Here is a 25,507-nt window from a genome sequence, read left to right on the forward strand (position 1 = left end):
CCCAAGTGTGTTGGCACTAATCAAACAGAGGCGGCTTCAGTGGATCGGACACATCCGCAGGATGGAAGACGGTCACATACCCAAGGACCTTCTGTACGGTGAGGCAGCTGGGCTCCCAAAACTCCGCTTCAAGGATGCTTGCGAGCGTGACATGAAGACCCTGAATGTCGACTATCGCACTTGGGAGTCACTAGCTGACGAAAGAGGGAAATGGTGCCACACCCTGTGGACTGGTGTGCACTACCACGATGACCAGTTGCTATAGCAGCTTGGCAACAGGCGCCAACGCCAAAAACACCACCACACAGCATCACTTGGCAGCTTCATGTGCAGCACATGTTGCAGAATCTACCTCTCAAGGATTGGCCTTCACAGCCATCAGCAAAGGTGCACCAAGACACCCCACTTAAATGGATTGTATGCTGCGTGCCCATCATCTTTTGTAGATGAAAACCACTTGGCATCAGTCACATGGTTTGTGGAAACTAGAGTACAAAACCAAAATCATCTTCCCTCAGGGCCAGCTTAGCCAGTTCATTGATAACTTCTAAAACTAAGCAATACCATGGGAAGTCATCAATTTAATAAAAAAAAGTTGTCCTTAACCCAGAGTGGAGAGACTGTGGAACTTGCTACCACATGGAGTCATTGAGACAAAACAGCATTTAAGGGGATGCTGAATAAACACAAGGGAAATAAAGAATAGAAGGTTATGTTGATAGAGTTAGATGAAGGATGATGGGGAGGGTTGAGTGGAGCATAATGGACCAGCTGGCCCAAAAGAATGTACAGCACAGAAACAGGTCAATGTAATTCCACGTAATCCAATACTACACAGTATTCCAAAATGCAATACAGGTTTGACATATTCAAAAAAAAAACCTTTGAGGTACATCCCAGCATATGATTAACCTCCATGAAAACAAACTCAGACTAACTAGGCACATTTAGTGGAAATAAAAAAAACAAAATACTGTGGATGCTGGAAACCTGAAACAAAAAACAGAAGATGCTGGAAATACTCAGCAGGTCAAGCAGCATCTGTAGAGAGAGAAGCAGAGTTAACTTTTCAGGTCTGTGAGCTTTCATCAGAACTGGCAAAAGTTAGAAATGTAACAGGTTTTAAGCAAGTGAAGGGGGAGGGGGGTGAAGAAGAAAACAAAAAGGGAAAAGCTGTGATAGGGTGGAGGGCAGGAAAGATTAAATGACAAAACGTTTCATGGGATAAAGCCAAGTAAAGAAACAAAAGATGTGTCTGGGTGAGGTGTAAATGCCGGGGGGAGCGAACAAGCAAAAAAAGAAAAATGGTGGGGGGGGCGGGGGAGAAAGGAGAAGAGTTATGATCTAAAATTATTGAACTCTGATGTCGAATCCCAAAGGCTGTAAATATCTCGTGAAATATTACATCCCAATCAATTTCCTTTTCCACATCCATTAATAGGAATCAATTGTTCATGTACATATTTTCAGTATTACTTTACATTTATCTACATTAAAACCATCTGTTACTTAAATTAAGATCACTCTGAACACCATCGATATCACCTCAACACAATGCTTACACAGTCATCACTACATTTTATAATACTGTTTACAAGTAATACTCTTCTCCATAACATTTATAGATGTTATTATCGAGCAACTGAACACATATCCTAATAAAACTAGTCACCATCTCTCTCTCAACCAGAAATCCAGATTGAAAATCTGGATCAACACGGCAGATTTAAGACACCTTTGTCATTCATGCATGCTACCAAGCCTAAACACTGCATTAGATAGAATGTTTGCAGAACTATGGAGATAAAGCATCAAGGAATCCATTACATAAATATGTATAGACCCAAAATCTATTTGTGCAGGTAAAAGTCAGAGAAATTCAGTGAATACCTACATGGGCATTAAGAATGGAAGTACTTTGTACTGAAAAAGTTTTCTGTTGATTACAAATCTAATTGCCCAGTGTCTTTCCTGATGGAAATGGCAAAATATCTTTTTCGCACCTGGACAGGAACAATGCTCAGATAAAGTAATTTTATTTAGTTGACTTTGACTAGTTTGTAGCATTCTCATCCAAGTAAGAAGATTGGGGTTAAAGCCCCACTGTCAGACTTACGCATATTATGTAGGGCTGACACTGCAGTGTAACAACAAAGTTGGTGATATGCTGTCAGAGGTGCCATCTTTGGAATGAGATGTTAAACTGAGAATCTGACTATATGCTCTAATGGGATTTTAAAAATTTCTACATAAACCACGACACTATGAAGAGCAGGGCGTTTCCCACGATCTCTAAACATTCCTGGCTCAAACAAAACCACCAAACACAGACAACTGGTTATGAATCTCATTTGTGGTTTGTGTTACCTTGCTGCGTGGTAGCTCTTTCTGCCTACCTGATAGTAACTGCACTTCAACAAAGAAATAAAAAGTCACTGTTCTAAAACAGCTTTAGCCTCTGATATGCCACTATATAATTACAGGTTCTCCCTCTTTTGCACCTTTCCATTCTGGCAGCAATCTTTAAAAAAAGTGCGCCATTCTTTACAGATATCCCATAAAAATGAAAAACAATTAAAAACAGAAATGCTAGAAATACTCAGCAGGTCAGACAGCATCTGTGCAGAAAGAAAGAGTTAACTATTCAGGTAGATGCCCCTTCATCTGTTCATGCCACCAAAATACATCAAAAGATGAAGATGAAATAAAAGTCTGTCAATATAGGCAGCAAACAACAGCCAGGACTGCAGTGAACAAGATTAGCCAACTTCTGATGAGCTATCTACTCGGATGGGGGAGATTTTGGCTGGTTTGTGTGCAGCCTTAGCCTCGAGCTGTCTTCTCAGTTGACTGGGATGCCACAGGGTGCTCGTGTGCATCGATTTCAAAGTGCTCATTTGGGTAAGAGAATATTTTCAACCACTGTCTTGACTGGTTTTAGGTATCACCGTTACGGACAGCCGTAGTAAAGTGTTTACCGAGTTACCGTCAATTTGCAAACAGGATACATCACAAGGCTAGGAATATTTGAGAGGACTCGAGAACTACTCAGTTCATATATTGAAAGAATGGATGTTTTTCAGAGCCAATAACATTTTGAACTGGAAGGTGATAGCAAAGAGGTCAAGACTCAGAATATGGCAATTCTTGAGCGCAAGCAGCAAGCAATTTTTCTATGGAAATTGACCCGGAAGCGTATGGCACACTAACAAACCTTCTTGCTCCCAAGGCGGCAAAATATGCTCTCTAAAACAACAAAGTTGGAGGAACATTTCAACCATAAACCACTAGAGATAGCAGAAAGCTATAAATTTGGGACCAGAAATAAGAAACGTTGTGAAACAGCTGGCGAGTACATTGTGGTACTTAAAAATTTATCACTATATTGCAACTTTGGCACATTCTTAGACCATGCACTCCAAGACAGATCTCTATGGATGAAAGAATCCAATCGAAGTTTCTAAACACACATAATCTTAACATTTGAGATAGCATGCAAAATTGCTTTTTCTATAGCGATGGCATCAAGAAACGCTCAGGAATTTCGTCTATGCCAGTGACTAGTATAGCTTCTGTCCACAGTCAGAATGCTTTCGCCAAGCCTAAAGTGGACAGACCTAGTCAGAAGAGTGCAAGTGACAACAATTTAGTGACTTGTTATCGCTATACGGGTAACCACATAGTACAAGCATTTCAATACAGAAATGCCAAGCGCTTTAATTGCCAAACGAAAGGTCACATTGCAACTGCTTGCCAAGCAAGGGCCGAAGCAGAAAAGGGAACTTATTCCAGTGACAATGGAAAACAGTGATATCACAAGGGTGGCGTTCACAATCATGAAGTGAATCCAGAGTGCCAAAGCGGAGAGGAGCTAGGACTATGCAGCATTTATGCCACTAACAATCACTCAGATGGCAGAGACTTTTGTACAAAGGTGCTGGTAAATCAACAGATCAACATGCGCATTGATACAGCTACAAATTGCTCCATTTTGGAGTAGTGACATGCATTAGCAAATTCGGTGGCATACCTCTAACAGAACACAGTTCCATTCAAAACCCACTCTGGTGAGGCGTTAGAAACACGTGGACAAATGGAGTGCAATATCCAATACAAGGGCAAGTCCCTCAAGTTGTAGGAGTGATAAGTCAACAAACTAACGTTTCTGGGCAAAGACTAGGTTCATAAGCTGAAGTTAGACTTGTAGCATGTTTTTCCGCATTGGGACAACCAAGAAGCTTGATCAGCCATTGTATAGTTACAGGAACATTTTTGAGGATAGCTATGAAGATATAAATCAGTGTGAATGCACACATCCAAATTAGGCCTGATGCAAAATCAATATATTGCAAGTTTAGGCCTGTTCCTTAGGCCCTCAAAACCCACGTTGAAGAGGAACTAAAGTTGTTAGAGAGGAACTGTGCGCTATTGTAAAACTGATTAGTGACTGGGCAAGCCCAGATGTAGTAGTGCCCAAGTCAGACAAAACCATAACACTACATGGGAACTACAATCAACCAAGCAGTGGATGATGGGCAGTATCCACGACTAACCGATTTGTATGCAGAGTTAGAAGGATTGAAGATATTCACGAAGTTGGATTTGTCCAAATGCTTATGCACAGCTTAACGTGAATCGAGAGCATCAGCAGTATCTTTTTTTATTCATTCTTGGGATGTGGGCGTCACTGGCTAGGACAGCATTTATTGCTCATCCCCAATTGACCTCGAGAAGGTGGTAGTGAGAGGCCTTCTTGAACCGCTGCAGTCCATGTGGTGTAGGTACACCCACAGTGCTGTTCGGAAGGGAGTTCCAGGATTTTAACCCAGCGACAGTGAAGGAACGGAGATATAGTTCCAAGTAGGGATTGTGTGTGGTCTGGAGGGGAACTTGCAGGTGGGGGCGTTTCCATGCATCTACTGCCTTTGTCCTTTTAGGTGGTAGAGGTCGCAGGTTCGGAAGGTGCTGCCACTGTGCATCTGTGGTGGAGGTGCCAATCAAGTGGGCTGCTTTGTCCTGGATGGTGTCGAGCTTCCTGAGTGTTGTTGGAGCTGCACCCAACCAGGCAAGTGCAGAGTATTCCATCACACCCCTGACTTGTGCCTTGTAGACAGTGGACAGGCTTTGGGGAATCAGGAGGCGAGTTACTCATCGTAGGATTCCTAGCCTCTGACCTGCTCTCATAGCCATGGTATTTATATGGCTACTCCAGTTCAGTTTCTGGTCAATGGTAACCCCCAGGATGTTGATAATGAGGGATTCAGCGATTGTAATGCCATTGAATGTCATGGGGAGATGGTTAGATTCTCTCTTGTTGGAGATGGTCATTGCCTGGCACTTGTGTGGCGCGAATGTTTCTAGTATCTCATGATAAACACACATGGGGTTATACTCCTACAAGAAGCTACCCCATGATGTGAAGTCTGCTCCAAAAATCTTCCAACCTACGATGGATAAGATTGTGCAAGGAATGCTGCATTGCTTGTGTAATCAGTATGACATATTGATCGCAACCCTAACGGAGAAAGAGAATCTTCAAGGGTTGGGCAAAGTGTTAAAAAGGCTCAATGATCACAATGTGAAGTTGAAAAACAGCAAATGTGCTTTCGTGCAATCTGAGGTCGTTTACCTTGGCCTGAGAATCAATGAAAAAGGACTACAGCCAGTGAAAGAGATGAAGGCTATAATTAATGTCCCACAGCCAAAAGATGTGTCTGAGCTTAGATCTTTTCTAGGCATGGCACAATACTACTCGCAATTTCTGCTCACTACACAAGTTGCTGAATAAAGACGTGAAATGGGAATGGTCTAAAGTACAGAATGTTTATGATTCATGTGACTGAAGCTTGACCAGTGAAACATGACTCATTTATGATGATATAAATCGTGACCAGAAGCTAGCATGTGACTCTTCAAACTATGGAGTTGGAGCAGTGATCAGACATGTCATGGATGATGGTCAAGAAAAGCCCATAGTATTTTGCGTCACATATCCTGACCAACGGTGAACGCAACTATGCGCAGATAGAAAAGGAAGTGCTTGGAATCATCTTCGGAATCAAGAATAAATAACAAAGTGCTGGAAATGCTCAGCAGGTCAGGCAGCATCTGTAGAGAGAGAAGCAGAGTTAACGTTTCAGGTCTGTGACCTTTCATCAGAACTGGCAAAGGTTAGAAAAGAATTAGGTTTTAAGCAAGTGAAGGGGGTGGGGAGGAGCAGGTGGTAATGGGGAGAGAGAACAAAAGGAGAGGTGTGTGATAGAGCAGAGGGCTGGAGAGATTAAATAACAAAGCTGTCATGGGACAAAGGTAAAGAGTGTGTTAATACTTGTGGTGAAAGACAAAGCATTATTGCAGTGAGTGTGTTAATAGCTGAATAACGAGTAGCTCTGTCGACATGAAAAACAGGCACAGTTAAAAAAAATTTTAAAAAAATAAAATGAAAATATAATATAAAAAAAGGCTATCCATGCTCTAAAGTTAGTGAACTCAATGTTCAGTCTGCAAGGCCAACAGTGCATCTGACATGTCTTCCTTTTTCCTCAATCAAGGATTCCCCCCCACTGTGGTTGACAGGGCCCTCAACCGTGTCCGACCCATTTCCCACACTTCTGCCCTCACCCCTTCCCCTCCCTCCCAGAACTGCGACAGGGTTCCCCTTGCCCTCACCTTCCACCCCACCAACCTCCACATTCAAAGAATCATCCTTTGCCATTTCCGCCACCTCCAGTGTTTTTTAGAAAATTTTTTAAATCATTCAGGGATGTGGGCGTTGCTGGCTAGGCCAGCATTTATTGCCCATCCCTAATTGCCCTCAAGAAGGTGGTGGTGAGCTGCCTTCTTGAACTGCTGCAGTCCATTTGGGGTAGGTACGCCCACAGTGCTGTTAGGAAGGGAGCTCCAGGATTTTGACCCAGTGACAGTGAAGGAACGGCGATATAGTTCCAAGTCAGGATGGTGTGTGACTTGGAGGGGAACTTGCAGGTGGTGATGTTCCCATGCATTCGCTGCCCTTGTCCTTCTAGTTGGTAGAGGTCGCGGGTTTGGAAGGTGCTGTCTAAGGGGTGATGCCAAACACACCTTCCCTTCCCCTGTTAGCATTCCAAAGGGATCATTCCCTCCACGACACCCTGGTCCACTCCATCACCCCCCTTCCCATGCAATCACAGGAGGTGTAATACTTTCCCTTTCACCGCCTATCTACTCAGCATTCAAGGCCCCAAACACTCCTTCCAGGTGAAGCAGCGATTTACTTGTACTTCCTTCAATTTAGTATAATGTATTCGCTGCTCACAATATGGTCGCCTCGATAATGGGGAGACCAATTGCAGATTGGGTGACCGCTTTGCGGAACATCTCCGCTCAGTTTGAAAGCATGACCCCAAGCTTCTGGTTGCTTGCCATTTTAGCACCCACGCCCTGCTCTCATGCCAACATTTATATCTTTGGCCTGCTCCAGTGAACATCAACGCAAGCTCGAGGAGCAGCACCTGATCTTTCGATTAGACACTGTATAGATGAGGAACAAACAGTTCCACAATCATCGCAATGAGTCGTCATGTGAACAGGGCTGTATAAAGTAGGGTCATAGAGTAGCAGTACCTCGTTTTTTGAAAAATAGGATTATGGCAGAACTCCATACTGAACACATAGGAATAGTCAGTATGAAATCCATAGCTCAAAGTTTTGTTCATTGCCCTGGCTTAATCATTGGTTAGTAAACGTACTGTCTGCCAAAACTGTACGAACAAGCTGCCTAAAACTCCTTTGCAATTGTAGTCGTGGCCGACTGACCATTTCAAAGAGTTGATATATACTTTGGTGAGAAGGAAAAATGACAATTTCTTAGTACTTATTGACAGCCACTTGAAGCGGGTCAAAGTAAAGCACGAGTTAAAAGACAAATACTGATCAGACAATAGACGAATTCAGGTACATTTTTGCTGGTCATGGACTACCAGAGAAGCTTGTCTCAGATAGCGGTCCTCAATTTCATTCTGCTTCACTTCAAAATTTCATGAAGCAAAACGATATCAAACATACCCTCACTCCACCTGATCATCTGGCATCAAATGGAGCAGCTGAAAGATCTGTGATGATAGTTAAAGATGCACTCAAGAAATAAGGGCTACATGGTGTTGGCTATTTTTCTGTTGAAGTACAGAATAACTCCACACTCCACTACAGGATTATACAGTTGAGCTTCAATGAAGAGAAGGTTAAGGACAGATTTGAGTCTGGCCCTACCCAACTTGACTGCTAAAGTTGAATGCAAACAGTTCAGTCGGAAACATCAATTTGACACAAACAAATGAGCGCGCAGTTTCATGCAAAGTCAACATGCTCATGTTTTGAGTACCCCCCAAGTCACACAAGTGGGATGTGGAAAAGTAGAAGTGTGTGTGGAATCAAAAGATATTTGGTTGGGATTGATGGTCAATGAGAAACATCCATTGGATCACATGATCCCAACAAGGGATGAACCAAAATATGACTGTGATCCACTTGATCATGAGCTCATGCCAGAGTTTGAACCAGTTCAGACTTTAGTGTCTTAAGTATCAATTTTTGAGAAAGAAGCACGATCTTCTAAGTTCTGAACAAGCAGTCCAAAACCTAGCTACACCAAAACCCGTCAGGAGATCAGAAAGACTTTGTAAACTGGTTATTAAACTTGATTTGTAAATATAGTTCATTGTAGAGAAAATACTTTTCTTTTGAAAGGGGAAACAGTGAGAAGATACAAGTTACATAATTTTATGCCAATAAATATTTTATCTTTGAGAAGACCAAGTTAAAAGGTTTTATTTTAACAGAATACACAAAAGCCCCTTTAAAAAAAAAATTGAGATCCTGAAAAAAAAACTGCTGGTTGTATCTTGAGGGTGTGATTCAAACAATTTTTGCTTTCTTCTATGGTATTTTAAGGCATCCTGCATTTTTTTCCTCACATTATTTAAAGACAGGCGAACTGAAAGACTCTTGTATTCATACTTCATACATTTATCAGAAATGTTTCCCTGCGTTCAGTGCCCCAGCACGGCTCCGGAACCCCAATTGTTACCATCTTTCAACTTAGTTGTGCATGGATTTATTATTTTTCCATCTCTTTCCAACTGTATTTCTTGATGCCCTGACACATTTAACACAATCATCTTTAAAAGCCACATTACAAATGCCACTCAGTTAAGCTACAAATAATTTGACTGGGTACAGTTATAACATTTAAGATGTTCAAAAGTCGATAAAGGAGGACAAAGGCAACATCCATATACATTCTTGATGCATTGTGAACACTGAAGCATAGAGCAGGTTCCCTTTAGAGCAGAGGTGAAGGAGAAAAAAAAAGCAAAATACTGCAGATGCCAGAAACCTTTCATCAGAACTGGGAAAACTTAGAACTGTAGTCGGTTTTACGTAGGACAAATGGGAGAGGGTGAAAAAAATAACTTTCAAAAGGGAATTGGATAAGTACTTGCAAAGGAAATAAAAACTGCTGGGCTATTGGGAAATGGTAGAGGGGTGAGACTAAATTAGACAGTTCTTTCAAACAGCTGGCACATGCACAATTGATTGAATGGTCTCCTTCTGTGCATATTTTATGATTCAAGGGAACAGTATCTCTACCCCAGAGGGTTGTGGAAGCTCCATCATTGAGTATATTTGAGGCTGCTACAGATTTTTGGTCTCTTGGGGAATCAAGGGATAAGGGGAGTGGGCAGGAAAACGAGTTGAGGCAGAAGATCAGCCATCATCATATTAATGGCAGAGCAGGCTTGGGGGGCTGAATGGTCTACTCCTGCTCCCATTTCTTATGCTCTTATCCATTTTGAACTTTTTCCAGTCACACATATATACTGCTGTCACAATTTAGTAATGGTTTTGTAATAGCTGGAGACGCGTTTAAAATCCAACAGTAATGCTTGATTCTATTAGTCTTAATAAGTAACACTGTAAAACTTGCCATTCAATACTTTCATCACTGGTGGCACTGAGCTAAATTGCCTAGGTCAGTTTGCCAGTTTGTTTTTGTCTTCACTGCAAATTTTGAATTAGACTGACATTCTTTGGCCTCCTTATCTCGAGAGACAATGGATAAGCGCCTGGAGGTGGTCAGTGGTTTGTGAAGCAGCGCCTGGAGTGGCTATAAAGGCCAATTCTAGAGTGACAGGCTCTTCCACAGGTGCTGCAGAGAAATTTGTTTATTGGGGCTGTTACACTGTTGGCTCTCCCCTTGCGCCTCTGTCTTTTTTCTTGCCAACTACTAAATCTCTTCGACTTGCCACACTTTAGCCCCGCCTTTATGGCTGCCCGCCAGCTCTGGCGAACACTGGCAACTGACTCCCACGACTTGTGATCAATGTCACAGGATTTCATGTCGCGTTTGCAGACGTCTTTAAAGCGGAGACATGGACGGCCGGTGGGTCTGATACCAGTGGCGAGCTCGCTGTACAATGTGTCCTTGGGGATCCTGCCATCTTCCATGTGGCTCACATGGCAAAGCCATCTCAAGCGCCGCTGACTCAGTAGTGTGTATAAGCTGGGGATGTTGGCCGCCTCGAGGACTTCTGTGTTGGAGATACGGTCCTGCCACCTGATGCCAAGTATTCTTCGGAGGCAGCGAAGATGGAATGAATTGCGACGTCGCTCTTGGCTGACATACGTTGTCCAGGCCTCGCTGCCATAGAGCAAGGTACTGAGGACACAGGCCTGATACACTCGGACTTTTGTGTTCCGTGTCAGTGCGCCATTTTCCCACACTCTCTTGGCAAGTCTGGACATAGCAGTATACTGACATAAGTATGGGATTTTTAAGTTAAAAAGACAAGTTAATAATGGGTGTGTTGCTGTTCCCTTTTCCATCCCTCCCCATCCCCAACCCCAAAAATCACCCCCTGCTGCCATCTGCCTCACTTCATACCCATTTGCCAGGACCATAAACATTGAACACAATTCCAGGCATTGGTCAAAATGAAGATGCAGCTCCAGGACACAGAATACAAAAACAAGTGGAGAAAATACAGAACAGACAGCCAAAATGACAGATCAGTGAATAGGTACTCGAGACAAACACATTCTTTGTCCAAGCCAGCAATCGAATTTTTGCTCTGTTCACCTGTTTGATTGCAGCCTTCTGGCAAACATCAAGATATCACTGAAAATTGCAGCAGTGCCACAATGCATGCAGAACTTGGGGCCACACACCAGAAATGATGCCTGCACATAATCACAAAGGGAAGGTAAAAAAACAAAGATGCACAGAGATGGATTTATGGCACGTTGTTTGGGGAGGTGGGGAGGGGGGGGGAGGGCGGTTAGTGGCAGAATTGGGGGGGGGGGGTGACTACACACAAGGGAGAAACACATTTGAAGCAATAGCAGATCACGAACGGACAACACATTACGTAGCAGATACAGATATATAAATGGCGCACAAGGAGACTGCAGTCTCAGATGGGTGACGGATAGAAATCAATATCATATATATGTATCACATTCGAAGTAGAAGTATACTTACCCCAACACATCAAGATAATGACACATCAGCAAGACAGATCACAACTGCCAGAAAAGCCTATAACCATAAATAGTTCATAGCAAACAAATATATGGCAGGAGAGGTAGCAACATTGGACGGAAGAAAATATGGCATCAATCACTATTTGCATAGACAGATCGGTGCCAGAGACACAGATTAGGGAAGCACAAAGGCAGTAATTATGGACATAAAGAATTGCAAAACAGAGACACAATTATAGGAAAAAGACTCATCATGAGCAGCACCAATGGCGATGGGCTAATTATACACAAAAAAAAAAGTAGAAATGAGGCAACTACAGACGATGAATAGGAAAATGAGAGTGCAAAGAAAAAGCTGAACACAGGAGGAGTTGGTCATTCAGCTTGTTGAGCCTGCTCTGAAGGCAGAGGGTCTCAGGCTGAAAAAAATGGAGAACTACTAAATCTAAAAGAGGTGGGCTATTAGCTGCTCTGTTCTAACGATTGAGGGATAGGGGTGAAATACAGAAAAATAAAATGCGGTAGAGTCAAGAAAAATGCGCAAAAAATTCTGACATTTAAAAGCATGTGAATTCAAATACAAAGGGGTGCATTAGCAGTCAGATACTTAAAACAATGCTCTATGTTCAAACCAATGAAAGATATTGTTCAGACTAGAGAAGCTTGAGCAATGCTGGCCTGCTAATAAATAGAGACAGAACACTATTCATACTGGAGTTGCTAAAACCAGCTACACTACTGTATTCATTTTGAAACAAAGCTGATCAAAAAAAATGTCCAGATGCAGACTGAATCTGAGAAAATGCAATCAATTCAAGAAGCCAGACAATGAGATTACACCTCATCTGAGAGGGAAACAATGCCTGAAGGGAAAGGGAGGGAAGATTGTGGAAAGAGAATTTATTTTCTTCGAAGCACTCTCTTCCTCAATCTCTTATAGAAGAGCATTGAACACCTTTGTCTGAAATTTCTTTAACTTTTTGTTTTAAAAAAATTCAATTTTCATGCTGGAATGAAGATCCTTGAGCAGGATTCCCCCACCATGCTTGATTCTTCTGGTGGCCTCTCTAATGTAGTGGAACCACTCCCAAGACAATGAACAAAGTAATTTCAAATTGGCCTGAACTGTCTAGTCCCAGGAAACCATACTGAAAAATATTGATTAGACCTCTTTTTTTTTCTATTTAAGTTTTAAAGATTACCAATGAAAACTAACCACTGTATAAAACTTTAAAGAAATAACGCTATCTCAAGGAATTATCTGCAATCTGGTGTTACAAAATTGCTGCAGAGAGCAAACTAAATTACACTGCTTTGCCTTTCAGCAAATGAAGCCGATAGACGTACATAAAAGAGCAGCTGGTACTGCACCTTTTCTAGAGATGACAAGTTTCACTAAACTACAAAAATGAAAATTAATACTTAAATACATCACATTACTTTGTTCATTACTGTGGGAAAGGAGTCACAAACACAGACTCAAAGCACTTCCCCATGCAATTTTTCATAATGAATTCTTATTAGTTAAATGTGTATTTGTCATTTAAGGCTAAAGTAATTCTATTTATATGTCTTAGCACAAGAGTCTCAAAGAAAAGGAATAATTGCTGCATAGTCATGACAGAGGATAACGGTCTGATCTAACGCTGAATTAAGCTACTAAGCATAAATGACAAATATTTTGGTAATATAGCGAACAGAAAAGTTTCAAAATGTAAACAAAATAAATTCAGTAAATTGCTGTGTGCAATAGAATGATGGAATGTGATACTGATGTCCTCAATTATCCACATAATGGTCTGGAGTTTAACTAGAACCATAGAAAAGTTACGGCACAGAAAGAGGCCATTCAGCCCATCGGGTCTGCGCCGGCTGAAAAAACTAGCCACCCAATCTAATCCCACCTTCCAACATCTATACTGCCCCTGACTGACAGAAACTGGGTAGAAGGGCAGTCGAAATAAGGTCAGTAATTTAACCTGACTGACAGAGCTACCTTCCCATGTTTCGATCTTAACCTGGTCTATTGAGAAGGAAGGAAATGGGGTACTACTTTAAATATGAAGATTGGACCCAATTATATCAACAGGGTCAGATCTGCAAATTTAGTTGAAAGCCTGAGCAAGAGAGATGCAATTACTTCCCTATCAGGTCAGTCCTGTCAGGAGCCTGATCGGGGCCAGAGAGGCCCATAAAATAGGAGGCTCTGCCATTAAGATTATCAGGGCCTCTACTTGCTCGACCTGGCTGGGTTTGTTACCCCTACTTCCACACACCTTTCCCGCTGCCCCATGCAAAGAAAAAACAAAAAAAAACTGAGGCCATTGTCTCAGCTTCAGTATGAAAAATTAAATCAATAGTCAGTCAATCTGCTGAGTATTTCTAGCACTGTTTTTATTTGTCAATCTGAGTTGTTCTCACACACTACCTACTATCTTGGCTCAGAAGATATGTCAGCAATATTATTAAATCAAAGAAACTGGACCAACAGTAAAATGTAGGAAACATTATGCAAGTTCCTACAACTGTCCCCTGTGGGAAAACAAAATATTCTGATCGGTCAGTGGGAATGAGCCACTATGTTCTCAACATGTCCTTGGAGCTTTTGATGAGACACTTCCCAAGTACAATTCAATCATGCTTTTAATATTACCAGTTACAGCCCAGCCCTTACATTGACCAACTGTAAACGCTTGTACTTATTCTCAACGAACTCTTGAAGCACAAGTGACATGTAGTTTTATTCAATAAATTTACAAAATTACTTACAATCCCGAGTGAAAAGAACAGTTTTAAATGACCTCCTTAATTGTTTACTGTTAGGTCAAGCCAACCAGTTCAACTAAAATTAGGATTTGTATTCACTTTAGCTATTCAAGCAATTCAACCAGAAACTATTGCAAATATAGAAACTGTTGTTTTGAGAAGTGGTTACAGAACAAAATTCTCAATTTTCAATTAAGGTAACACTACAATAGAGTATGATGAAGTAGTTACGGCACCAAAAAAGGTTTAAAATTACATTGCCAATTCTAGGTTGCCTGCAAAAGGTCATATTTCAGCACCATGCAACCACACAGATGCGGTCACGTCTGGTTTCATTGCAACGTTTTTCACAGAGGTTTATATTTCCTTACTGAAGACTCTAGCAGCATTTCCTCCCAGCAGGTACTTTTGGACATGCTTCAATTGGTCTGAACTCAAGCAAGTTATAAATTCCCATCAATATTAAAATGAAGCCTGATTACATAACAGGAGAAATTTGCACTAGAACTTGCTAGAAATATTAAATACCACAGCATCCTCTACAGGGGATCGGGGACTTGTGTGAACAGGACAAGAAACTGCATCTCCCCTTAACCAATTAGATTGAGGAAACTTTGCTAAGACACAGACTCTGAACCAGCAACTGCAGGTTAGAATAGTTAATACAACACCAAGTCACATCCAGAGATTGAAATGGAAACAAAGATATGACTGAGTGATGAGAGACAAAGGCCAGAATTTTTCATTGGGCAGGAAGCCTCAACCACAAAAGTTGGTGGCAAACCCACTGGGGGCGATAGGGGCACAGGTATCAGCAGAGTGCCGCCCCCCCCCCACCCCGCAAGAAAGCCGCCTGGTTTTACCAGGCGGGGTTCTTGAGGCTTCTGCCGTCCAGCCACTGAGGGTAAAATACCTGCAGCGGCGGGAAGAGGCCCTTAAGTGCCAGTTAATTGGCCACTTAAGGGCCTTGATTGGCCTGGGGTGGGGCAGGCCATTTCTCATCACCGTCGCCCTACATAAAATTGCTGTGGGGGCGGGAGGGTGTCGGAACAGCCACCCGCGCCTCCCACTCAATTTTATGACCCCTCCCCCCCCCAACCACCAGTCCACTCGTTTGGGGGCCATACAATTCAGCCAAAGTAAAAAAAAATCCGAATTTAATTCTTCAAAAATCGCCAATAATTAAAATTTGCAGGAATGAGACTCCACACTTGTAAAAGTAAATTTTCAGTGCCAGAGAAGTTCTTTCACAATGAAGACAGCTTATCACCCCATTAAAAATGTAATAACACTTGAATACACAAGCCCTAACCTTTCCTAGCATGTTTAGCGGATAAGTACCCTAATGTCGCATCATTGCACATATTTCAAAGTTGAGTCCCTCAGCAAGATACTGTTACAGCAATGCTTCTGGGGCAGCAGGGAAACGTGACCAGCAACTTCCCAGTTTCCACATTTAAATGGGCAAGTGCCGTCGCCGGAAGTTTTTGTCCGATTTACTCTTTAACAACAGTGAGCACGGATAGTTTCTCCTTTATTCTTAATCACAAAATCTAGGCCAATAAGTCTCTAGTAGATCTCAAATAATACTTTGGTTGGACTAAACATTCATGATTGAGGAATTTTACACAAGAATGGATGCTCATGCAACAGCCTTTTAGCCCCAACTCATTTATTACCTGTCAGAGTAACACTTTTCTGCCAAAGATTGAAAACTTTAGTCAATCACAAATAAACACAGACTGACAGACAGATATCTGCCAAGCAATGAATAGTCAAACTGAGAAAGTTCTGTCATCAGAACCTTCTGAAGGCATAATTGCAATGGCTATGAATATTGCACAAAGAATTACGGGGATATCAATTGTTTGTATCACCTGAGAAACTGGTCAACTGTTTGCTTAGATGCATGTATCTGGCAATCAATTACACGATGTTGACATCTTTAAGGTGTATACTTACCTTCCCTATGCAGCGACAAGGCCATCAGATATTTTCCTAACATGAAGTTGCAGCATTCATTTTCAAGTGGCTACAACACAAGGAGGTTATAAATTCTCAAATATTAAAATGACGCCTGATTAAATGACAGGACAAATGTCCATTTGTCACCATTTGAGAGAATGGGGATCAATCAAGGAGTTAATGCTTTCTATTTAGAAATCTGACTTTTGTAGTTTCTTGCAATGCAACAGTACTTTAAAAGTCAGCAGAGCTATCCCTTTCTTTTGTATGCAGTCATGAAATGCACCTTTCATAACAACCTGCTACACAACTTTCCAGTGCCCAGAGCCTGTAGAATCTTCATCCCAACTAAACTGATCAGAAGACATATTTATCGAATATTAGTAAACAATGCAATAGCACATAAAATAGCTGTATGAAATAGCCGTGAATGCTTTTACACACAAGAAAGTACATGAGTTCTGATGAAAGGTCTGAATCATTAACGGTTTCTTTCTCCACAAATGCTGCCAGACCTGCTGAGTATTTCTAGCACTTTGTTTTTATTTCAGATTTCCAGCATTTTGCTTTTACCAGAAAGTACATGTCTGTCAAACTACATTTATGGATATATCGGCAAAGTATCCTCAAACAATTCTTGATTAAAATGAACTTCCCTTTGCAACCTTGCCAACATACATAACCAAACATGCGATAGCAAAGAAGTCTACATTTTAACATCTAATACATAAAAAAGATAGAAAGTCCAATTTTTATCAAATAAATCTTCGCAATTTAAAAAGTCAAAACTATTTAACTAAAAGTTATTAAAACACTTTATTTTGCTTACTCAATACTATTTTTTTTTAAATTAAAGCTTGGATTCTTATTTGCAAAACTGAGGGTACACTTGAAGTATAGAAAATTTCCCATGCCAGGAGGGGATCAGAAACACAACCCCTAAATTTGCAACTAGTGTATGATACAATAGTTCTACAAGGCTTAGTGGACCTTTTATGCCCGCTCTATTTTAGGTTTAGCCATTGATAAGTCACATACGTCAGCACAACCTTGATTACCACACTGAATAGAGATGCAACCATGAGGAACCCTATTCAAAACATCTGACCAATTAAAAAAAGGAAGGTTTCACTTATGCAGTCACTAGGAGCTGATAATTAATGCTTTTGGTGATTCACGTTAAATATCTGTGTACAGTCCTTTGGTCCAACAATATTCCACCAAGCAGTTTATTCTCCACTCCCTTCTTATCCCCTCCACACTCCAATTTAGAGCAGTATTTTCCCTTCCCCACCACAATCCAATTTAGTTGTGATTAGATAAAGCAGGTTGGCATCTGCATTGTCTATGGGTGGGGCAAAGGAAGTGGGACTCCACTATGGACCGAAGTATATTTTATTTCAGATAGCCAAGCAATGAAGGATAGAACTGGATCCTAATCTTTACATATAAGCTTTTATTTACAGAGACAAACATGCACCTCCCAAACAACCACTATTTCAGTCTGCTATATGCAGGAGTCCAAGTGAATCCCCAATTAATGCTCACTACCTGAATACAATTAAATACTCAATTACTATACAATGAACAAAGATGATCTCTAATCTGCCCTACAGTTATATAGAATGTAGTACCGATGCTCTTTCAATGTTGATGAATGTTAGCACAATCTTATAACAAGTTGCCAGCTACATTGCAGTGTTATTTGTTATTTGATACTGGAAATTTACCAATGTTGACTGGGCAAGTGGATGATACTGGTGTTTCTTGGTACCGAAAAGGTACAAACACGTGCTCAGTGGCAAATGACTGGTTATTATTTAATTTCTTGAGTTTACCGTGCTTTTCATTTTTCCATAAACATGGGAGACTTTGTGCAGCCTGTCTTTATGCGTAGGTTTCATGAACTACAGGTAAATTTGGAAAGTATCACTATTAGGTGACAAGTATTTTGTGCAGCAATCATGAGCAACAGCAATAGTTTAGACTATTGCATGCTGCAGTATTAAAGGCCTTTGGTGTGTTTGTGCAGATGTCTGCACATTGCCAGATTAGGAGAACTAGTTAGAGGAGCCAGCCAAAGTTTCAAAAGAGACAATCATGTTCAAATATCCCTATGGAATTGTTTAAGGAGATGAAATGTGGAAATAAATCATATGTACTGCATTTGTTGTAGGAAAACCTTTGACCAAATACCATGCAAGAATTACTCTAGAAGATTAAAGGATATGTAATTTGGAGGGAAGTGGGGGTGCAAGGACAGTAAACCAGTTTAGAAATTGGGCTATGCTGTGGCTGTCAAGGCAAATGGTGCTTCTGATCACTGTCTCACACCTTGTGGGAACTATACAAGAGAGTTCTGATGAAAGATTATTGACCTGAAAAGTTAGCGTGCTCTCTCTCTCTCTCTCTCCTCAGATGTTGCCTGATTCGCTGAATATTTCCAGCATTTTCAGTTTTTATTTCAGATTTCCAAAATCTGCTGTATTTTGCTTCTGGATTAGAAATTGGTCAGAAGAAAGAAAACAGAAGTTATGGGCACCTTTTCAGAGTGGTTGGAAGTGAGTGGTGGTTTGAATTTGAATTTAAGCCTAAAAGGAAGGGGTGTCAAAATTTTCAGATGATACATATTTAGGAGGCATAGTTAATTCTTTTAAGATCAAAAAGAGGCTGCAAAGGGATGTTGACAAGATGGGGAAAATGGGCTAAAAAGTGGCAAATTAACTTCAATGTCAGTAAGGGACACCCACAAGAACACAAGCAATAGGAGAAATAGACCATATGGCCCATCGAGCCTGCTCCGCCATTCAATACGATCATGGCTGATCTTGGGCTTCAATCCCACTTTCATGCCCACTCCCCATATCCCTCAATTCCCTGTGAGACCAAAAATCGATCCAGCCCAGCCTTAAATGTACTCAATGATGGAGCATCCAAAACCATCTGGGGTAGAGAACTCCAAAGATTCACAATCCTTTGAGTGTAGTAATTTCTCCTCATCTCAGCCCTGAATGATTAGCCCCTTATCCTGAAACTGTGCCCCCGCATTCTAGATTCCCCGACCAGTGGGAACAATCTCTCAGCTTCTACCCTATCAAACCCTTTCAGAATCTTGTATGTCTCAATCAGATCGCCTCTCATTCTTCTAAATGCCACAGAATATAGACCCAATTTACTCAGCTTCTCATCATAGTACAATCCCCTCATTCCAGGGACCAATTTAGTAAATCTTTGTTGCACCGCCTCCAGGGGTGGTACATCCTTTCTTAAATTTGGATACAAAAACTGCACACAGTATTCCAGGTGCAGTCTCACCAAAGCCCTGTGCAATTTTATTAAGACTTTTTATTCCTGTACTCCAATCCCCTTGCAATAAAAACCAACATGCCATTTGCCTTCCTAATAACCTGCTCCACCTGCACGTTAACTTTGTGTGTTCCTTGTACGATTATCCCCAAGTCCCTCTGAACAATACTTACCAATTTCACACCTTTTAAAAAATATTCTGCTTTTCTATTTTTATGACCAAAGTGAACAACTTCACACTTCCCTACATTATACTCCATTTGTCATCTTGTTTCCCACTCAGCCTGTCTATATCTCTTTGTAACCTCTCTGCATCCCATAGCTTAACTTTTCACTGAGCTTAGTATCATCAGCAAACTTAAATACATTACTCTGTCTCTTCAGAGAAGTCATTAACAGAGTGTAAATAGTTGAGGCCCCAGCACTGATCCTTGCAGTACCCTATTATTCACACCCAGCTCTACCTTGCCACCACCTCTCAACCCTGCCACTGTCTCTGGTCTGTCAAGCTGCTTGTCCGACATCCAGTCCTGGATAAGCAGAAATTTCCTCCAACTAAATTTTGGGAAGACCATAACCATTGTCTTCAGTCCCCACCACCAACTCCATGGTCATTGTTGAGGCTGAACCAGACCATTAGCAATCTTAACATTACATTTAACCCCAAGTTGAGCTTCCAACCACATATCTATGCCGTCACTAAGACCGCCTTACTTCTATTTCCATCACGTCGCTTTTCTTCGTCCGTTTCAACCTATCAGTTACTTGAAACCCTCCCATGCCTTTATTACCTCTACACTTGACTATTCTAGTCTCTTGGCCAGCCTCCCATCTTCCACCCTCCATAGACTTGAACTCTGCTGCCTACATCCCAACTCTCACCAAGCCCTGTGCTCACTGACCTACATTGGCTCCCAGCCCAACACCACCACGATTTTGAAATTCTCACCCTCGTTTTCAAATCGATCCATGGCCTTCTAAGAATACAAGAACATAAGAATTGGGGGGGGGGGTAAGAGTAAAAGAGAAAAGAGGTGGGCTCACCCCTCCCTATTTCTCGTCCTCCAATCCTAAAATCATCGGAGATCTCAGAGCTTCTCCAAGTCAGGCATCTTGCACATCCCTCATTTTAATCACTCCGTCATTGGCAGCCATGCCTTCAGCCAACTAGATGGCAAGCTTTGGAATTCCCACCCTATCCAACACCTCTCTCCTCCATTAAGACCCATCGCTACCTGTCCTAATATCACATGTAGCTAGGTGTCAAATTTTGTTTGATAATATTTCTGTGAAGTCCCTTGGGATGTTTTACTATGCTAATGGTGCTATATAAATGCAAGTTATTATGTTGAGTCTACAGGAGCCTTTTATCTGTTGTGTAATTTCAGACATAAGGTTTGATTCCCCAGTGAAATGTTTCATCAAGTAGCAACCATGATATGCCAAATTCAAGGAAAAACACTGCACTCTTAAGTTAAAGCCATTAGTTTACTGGTTATGACTGCTGAATTGTTACACATATCAATACAGTTAGCCTTACAGCTTCCTACTGTACCTGCAATTGGATATTTGTCACAAAGACATTGTACTATATTTGTAAAAGAAAGATTTAATGGCAAATCCATGTGAAACAGAACTCAATTCAATTGATTAGCCATAGCTGGTACAGTTCAATATCTTTACTTGATTACTGGATACTATTGCAGCATATCACTCAAAAGTGTTTGCAAAACAACTGTTCCTCTTCCCCATCATCTCCCTAAGATAATTTAGTATATCAGAGCATCACATAAGGAGACCAAGGAGGCCTGAAGTTCAGGTAATTACAGGATCAAAAGCAGAGAAACAGGCCATTCAGCCCAACTGGTCTGCAAGTTTATTAATGTCCTCCAGTAAGTTGTTGCAGTTCTCATCAGCATTGACTATCGCACCCCACCCCCCCCACCCACCAAATTTGGTGTCATCCACAAATTTAGAAATTGTAGTTTTGATTCCAAAGTCCAAATCATTAGTGTAAATATTGAACAGCAGTAGTCTCAGCACTGATCCTTGGGAAATACCACTTTCCACCTTCTGCCACTCTGAATAAATCCCCACTCTACTTCGTCTTGGAAATATAGAAAATAAAAGAGTAGGCCATTTGGCACTTCGAGCCTGCTCCGCCATTCATTATGATCATGACTGATCATCCAACTCAGTAACCTGTTCCCGCTTTTGCCCCATACCCTTTGATCCCTTTAGACCCAAGAGCTATATCTAGCTGTCTTGAAGCCAGCTTCTGCCACTTGTCCCCTGACTCCACATTCACTCCTTATTCATTAGTCTATTATGGGACACCTTATCAAAGGCCTTTTGAAAATCCAGATTAATTACATCTACTGCACTTACACTGTCTATTCTCTGTTACCTCTTCAAAAAATTCAATAAGGTTTGTCAAACAAGATTTTCCCTTTCAAAATCCATGCTGACAATTCATTATATTTTTCCTTTCTGGATGTTCTTCTATTTGATCCTTTAGTAGGGATTCCATTATTTTTCAAACCACCGATATTAAACTGACTGGGCATGCGCTGTCCCCCTTCTTAAATATAGGAATTATGTTAGCTATCTGCCAGTCTTCTCGCTCTATACCTTTTTCTAACAAATTACTGAATATGCCTAGGAATGCCATAGTTTATGTTTTAAACTATTTTCTTTAAGAACTAAATTTAGGTAAATGTACCCGTCAAAATTTAGTAAAGTACATTTCCCCATATATTTTACAAGGTTTCCTACAAAATTAAACCATATTAGTAAATGTTTGCCAAAGCTGCTGCAGAATCAAAGAAACAAAAATTAGCTTTTATCTTTGCAAATTTAGAAAATTACCCTACATAATCTCATCAGTTTTCCTATAAAAGAATAACCCATTTTATTTGATTTATGCAAAATTCAAGGCATATTTTTGCTAAATTTATGATTTACCTGGTTCCAATTTGATAACTTTAACTGCTGCCAGCTCTCCAGTCTGTAGATTCCTTGCCTGTAATAAAAACGAGAATACTTTAATTTAAAAAAATACAGTGCAAATGATATTAATCCATTATATTTTTGAAACACACCAGTTACCAAGATAGAATATATGTTGTATGGAATATTCCTAATGTACAATACATTTTAATTCTAGATGGCCAATCTAGGAATGAATGGATAGACATCCAACCACAAAATGCAGAGAACTTTGCTCAGCATAATTTAAATGCAGCACTGAGGGCTCCACTGAAAGAAGCCATTATTTCAGAAGAAAAATTAAACAAACGTATCATCTGCCTGCTCAAGTAAATGCAAAAGACTCCATACCTTTATTCAAAGAACAGGGGATATGTCAGTGGCTTGGTCAGCATTTGACACTCAACCAATACATCTAACAAGGATCCTCACAGGAGAACAGCAGAAATGAAAGTACACTGAATTGGAAGCAACCTTGTGACATGGGCTGATAATTGGTTGGGAAGTAGAAGTCGGAGAGCAAAAAAAGACTTGCATTTATACAGCACCTTTCACCAGATACCCCAAAGCATTTTACAGCCAATGAAGTACTTTTGAAGTATTGTAATGTAGGAAACGCAGCAGCCGATTTGCATACAGCAATCTCCCACAGACAGCAATGTGATAACGACCAGATAATCTGCTTTTTGTGATGTCGATTGAGGGATGAATATCGATGAGGACACGAGGGATAATTCACCAGCTCTTTTTTAAAAAAATAGTTGCATGGGATCTTTTACATCCACCTGCGAGGGCCTCAGCTTAACGCCTCATCCAAAAGATGCACTCTCTGACAGTGCTGCACTGGAGTTTCAGCCTTGATTTGTGCGCTCAAATCCAAGAATGGGACTTGAACTCTCAACCTTCAGGTCAGTGGCAAGTGGTCCAGAGGAAACCCGCAAAGAAAAAACACCCCAAAGCGCAACAAGTCACCACCCAAACCAGTGGCAAGAGGAGGCTATCTTCTGAATCAGACTGCAACAACTCCTCTTCACTGGACGGGGGAATGCTGGAACGACAGCCCCTTCAAAAGAGGCGGCAGAACTCCGAGATGGATGATAAAGCATCCCAGCCCCCGGGCACTGGAAGCTGTGATGGGCCCGGCGTGCCCCACCCCCAATGCGCCACACGAAATGACGTGGCCAACGCATCTCAGCTCCGGGACACTGGGAGCAAAGACACGTCTGGCGCACCTGAGCTCCAGGAAGCCGGACGCAGTGATGTTTTCGAGGAGGAACAGATGGAAGCAGCTGAGGACAATCCAATCCCCTCTGCCTACAAGACCCCCCCCGATGTCACCCGAGCGGCACAAACCCTGCATGAAAAAGCAGGAGGGGTTTCTGAGCCCAACCAACGTGAAACTGCTTGCGCACACGATGGGTATGCAGGAACATCCCGAAGGACTGGGACTAGCGAGGACAAATGGTATGGGAAGCAACAAATAACTTTTAAAAAATGGGTGTAAGAATTGCTTCCATTAATGTGCGTAGCATTAAATCTACTACGCGATGTGTTTCAACCTTGGATTACCTTGCCAAGCTCAAAGCTGACCTACTGTTTCTGCAGGAGTGTGGAATACCACACCTCAGCACCTACAGGCAGTGGTCGCGATGGTGGTCCCACGGGCCATCGATCTGGTCGGGGGGGTAATGATTGCCGTTCCTCCGGCCTGGGTATTCTGCTGCGGGGAGGTAACTTCACCATCTCCGAAGTTAAGGAGGTGGTGGGCGGTCGCCTCCTCGTAGCAGACGTGATGTACAACAACGCTCCGCTCCGGCTGATCAACGTGTACGCCCCGGTACAACGCAGCGAGCGGCTGACCGTCTTTCAGCAGTTCCCTCTGCTGCTGGCGATGTCCAGGCCGGTCATCCTAGGCGGTGACTTCAACTGAATCATCGATGCGGCTGGACGATCCGGCAGTGACGACAGCAAACTGGACGCTACGTCCAGATTCCTAATGGAAACAGTTAAAGATGCCAAACTGCACGACGTCTTCAGCAAACCTGCAGACGGAGCGCAGCGCAGATACACATGGTCAAGATCGGACGGGTCTGCACGTTCCAGGATTGACTTCCTGTTTGTGTCCCGTGCTGTCACGGTCGGATCCACCGACGTCAAGCCGGTGTTCTTCTCCGACCACTGCCTCTTACTGGCCGACTGTCACTTACAGGACGACCAGCGGGTTGGCAGAGGGACGTGGAAGCTCAATGCTACACTGCTGACCCCAGAGAACGTTGAGGAACTCAAAAGGGATTACAAAGGTTGGAGGACCGTGAAACCCCTCTTTGAGTCTCCAGTTCACTAGTGGGAAGCGATCAAGGACAACATCAAGAGGTTCTTCATCCACTAAGGTGTTCAGAGGGCGAGAGAGAGACAGAGGGAAATGTCCCGACTCCAGAAAATTATGCAAAATCTACTCCGGTTGCAGTCAATGGGGGTCGAGGTCAAAGAGGACCTCCAAGAGGTGAAGAGCCAGCAGGCCTCGCTCTTTGCCAAGGAGGCCTCCAAGATCATCTTCCGGTCCAGAGTCCGCTCCATTGAGCAGGATGAGACTTGCTCGCGTTACTTCTTCCAAAAGGTACACACAGAGAGCTCTGTTATCAGCAGCCTGAAGGAAGAAAATGGCTCAGTAACGTCTTCGCAGTCCGACATACTAAGGATCAGCAAATCCTTTTATGCTGGGCTGTATGACGCAAAGCCCACAGACAGCAGAGCCACCCAGTCCTTCCTGTCATCTATCACAGAGGTCTTAGATGACAACAGGAGGGAGAGATTGGACAAGCCGCTAACTCTGGACGAGTTGACAAAGGCCGTCGAGTCCTTCGAGACGAGTAAAACTCCCGGGAGCGACAGCTTACCGGTAGAGTTGTACTCGGCCCTGTGGGACTGGGTCGGCCCGGACCTGCTGGAAGTATACGAGAGT

The 25,507-nt window shown here is 42.1% G+C and overlaps 1 protein-coding gene across 1 annotated transcript in view; it reads right to left on the reverse strand.

The window, feature by feature from the left end:
- Positions 1-25,507, reverse strand: part of map4k5 (mitogen-activated protein kinase kinase kinase kinase 5) — a 203,058-nt gene that overhangs the window by 143,219 nt on the left and 34,332 nt on the right. Inside the window, exon 2 of the mRNA XM_068039086.1 lies at positions 22,522-22,579. Coding sequence (XP_067895187.1) covers positions 22,522-22,579 — 58 coding nt within the window. The remainder of the gene's footprint in view (positions 1-22,521; positions 22,580-25,507) is intronic.

This window comes from Heterodontus francisci, chromosome 9 (genome assembly GCF_036365525.1).
Source record: "Heterodontus francisci isolate sHetFra1 chromosome 9, sHetFra1.hap1, whole genome shotgun sequence".
NCBI lineage: Eukaryota > Metazoa > Chordata > Chondrichthyes > Heterodontiformes > Heterodontidae > Heterodontus > Heterodontus francisci.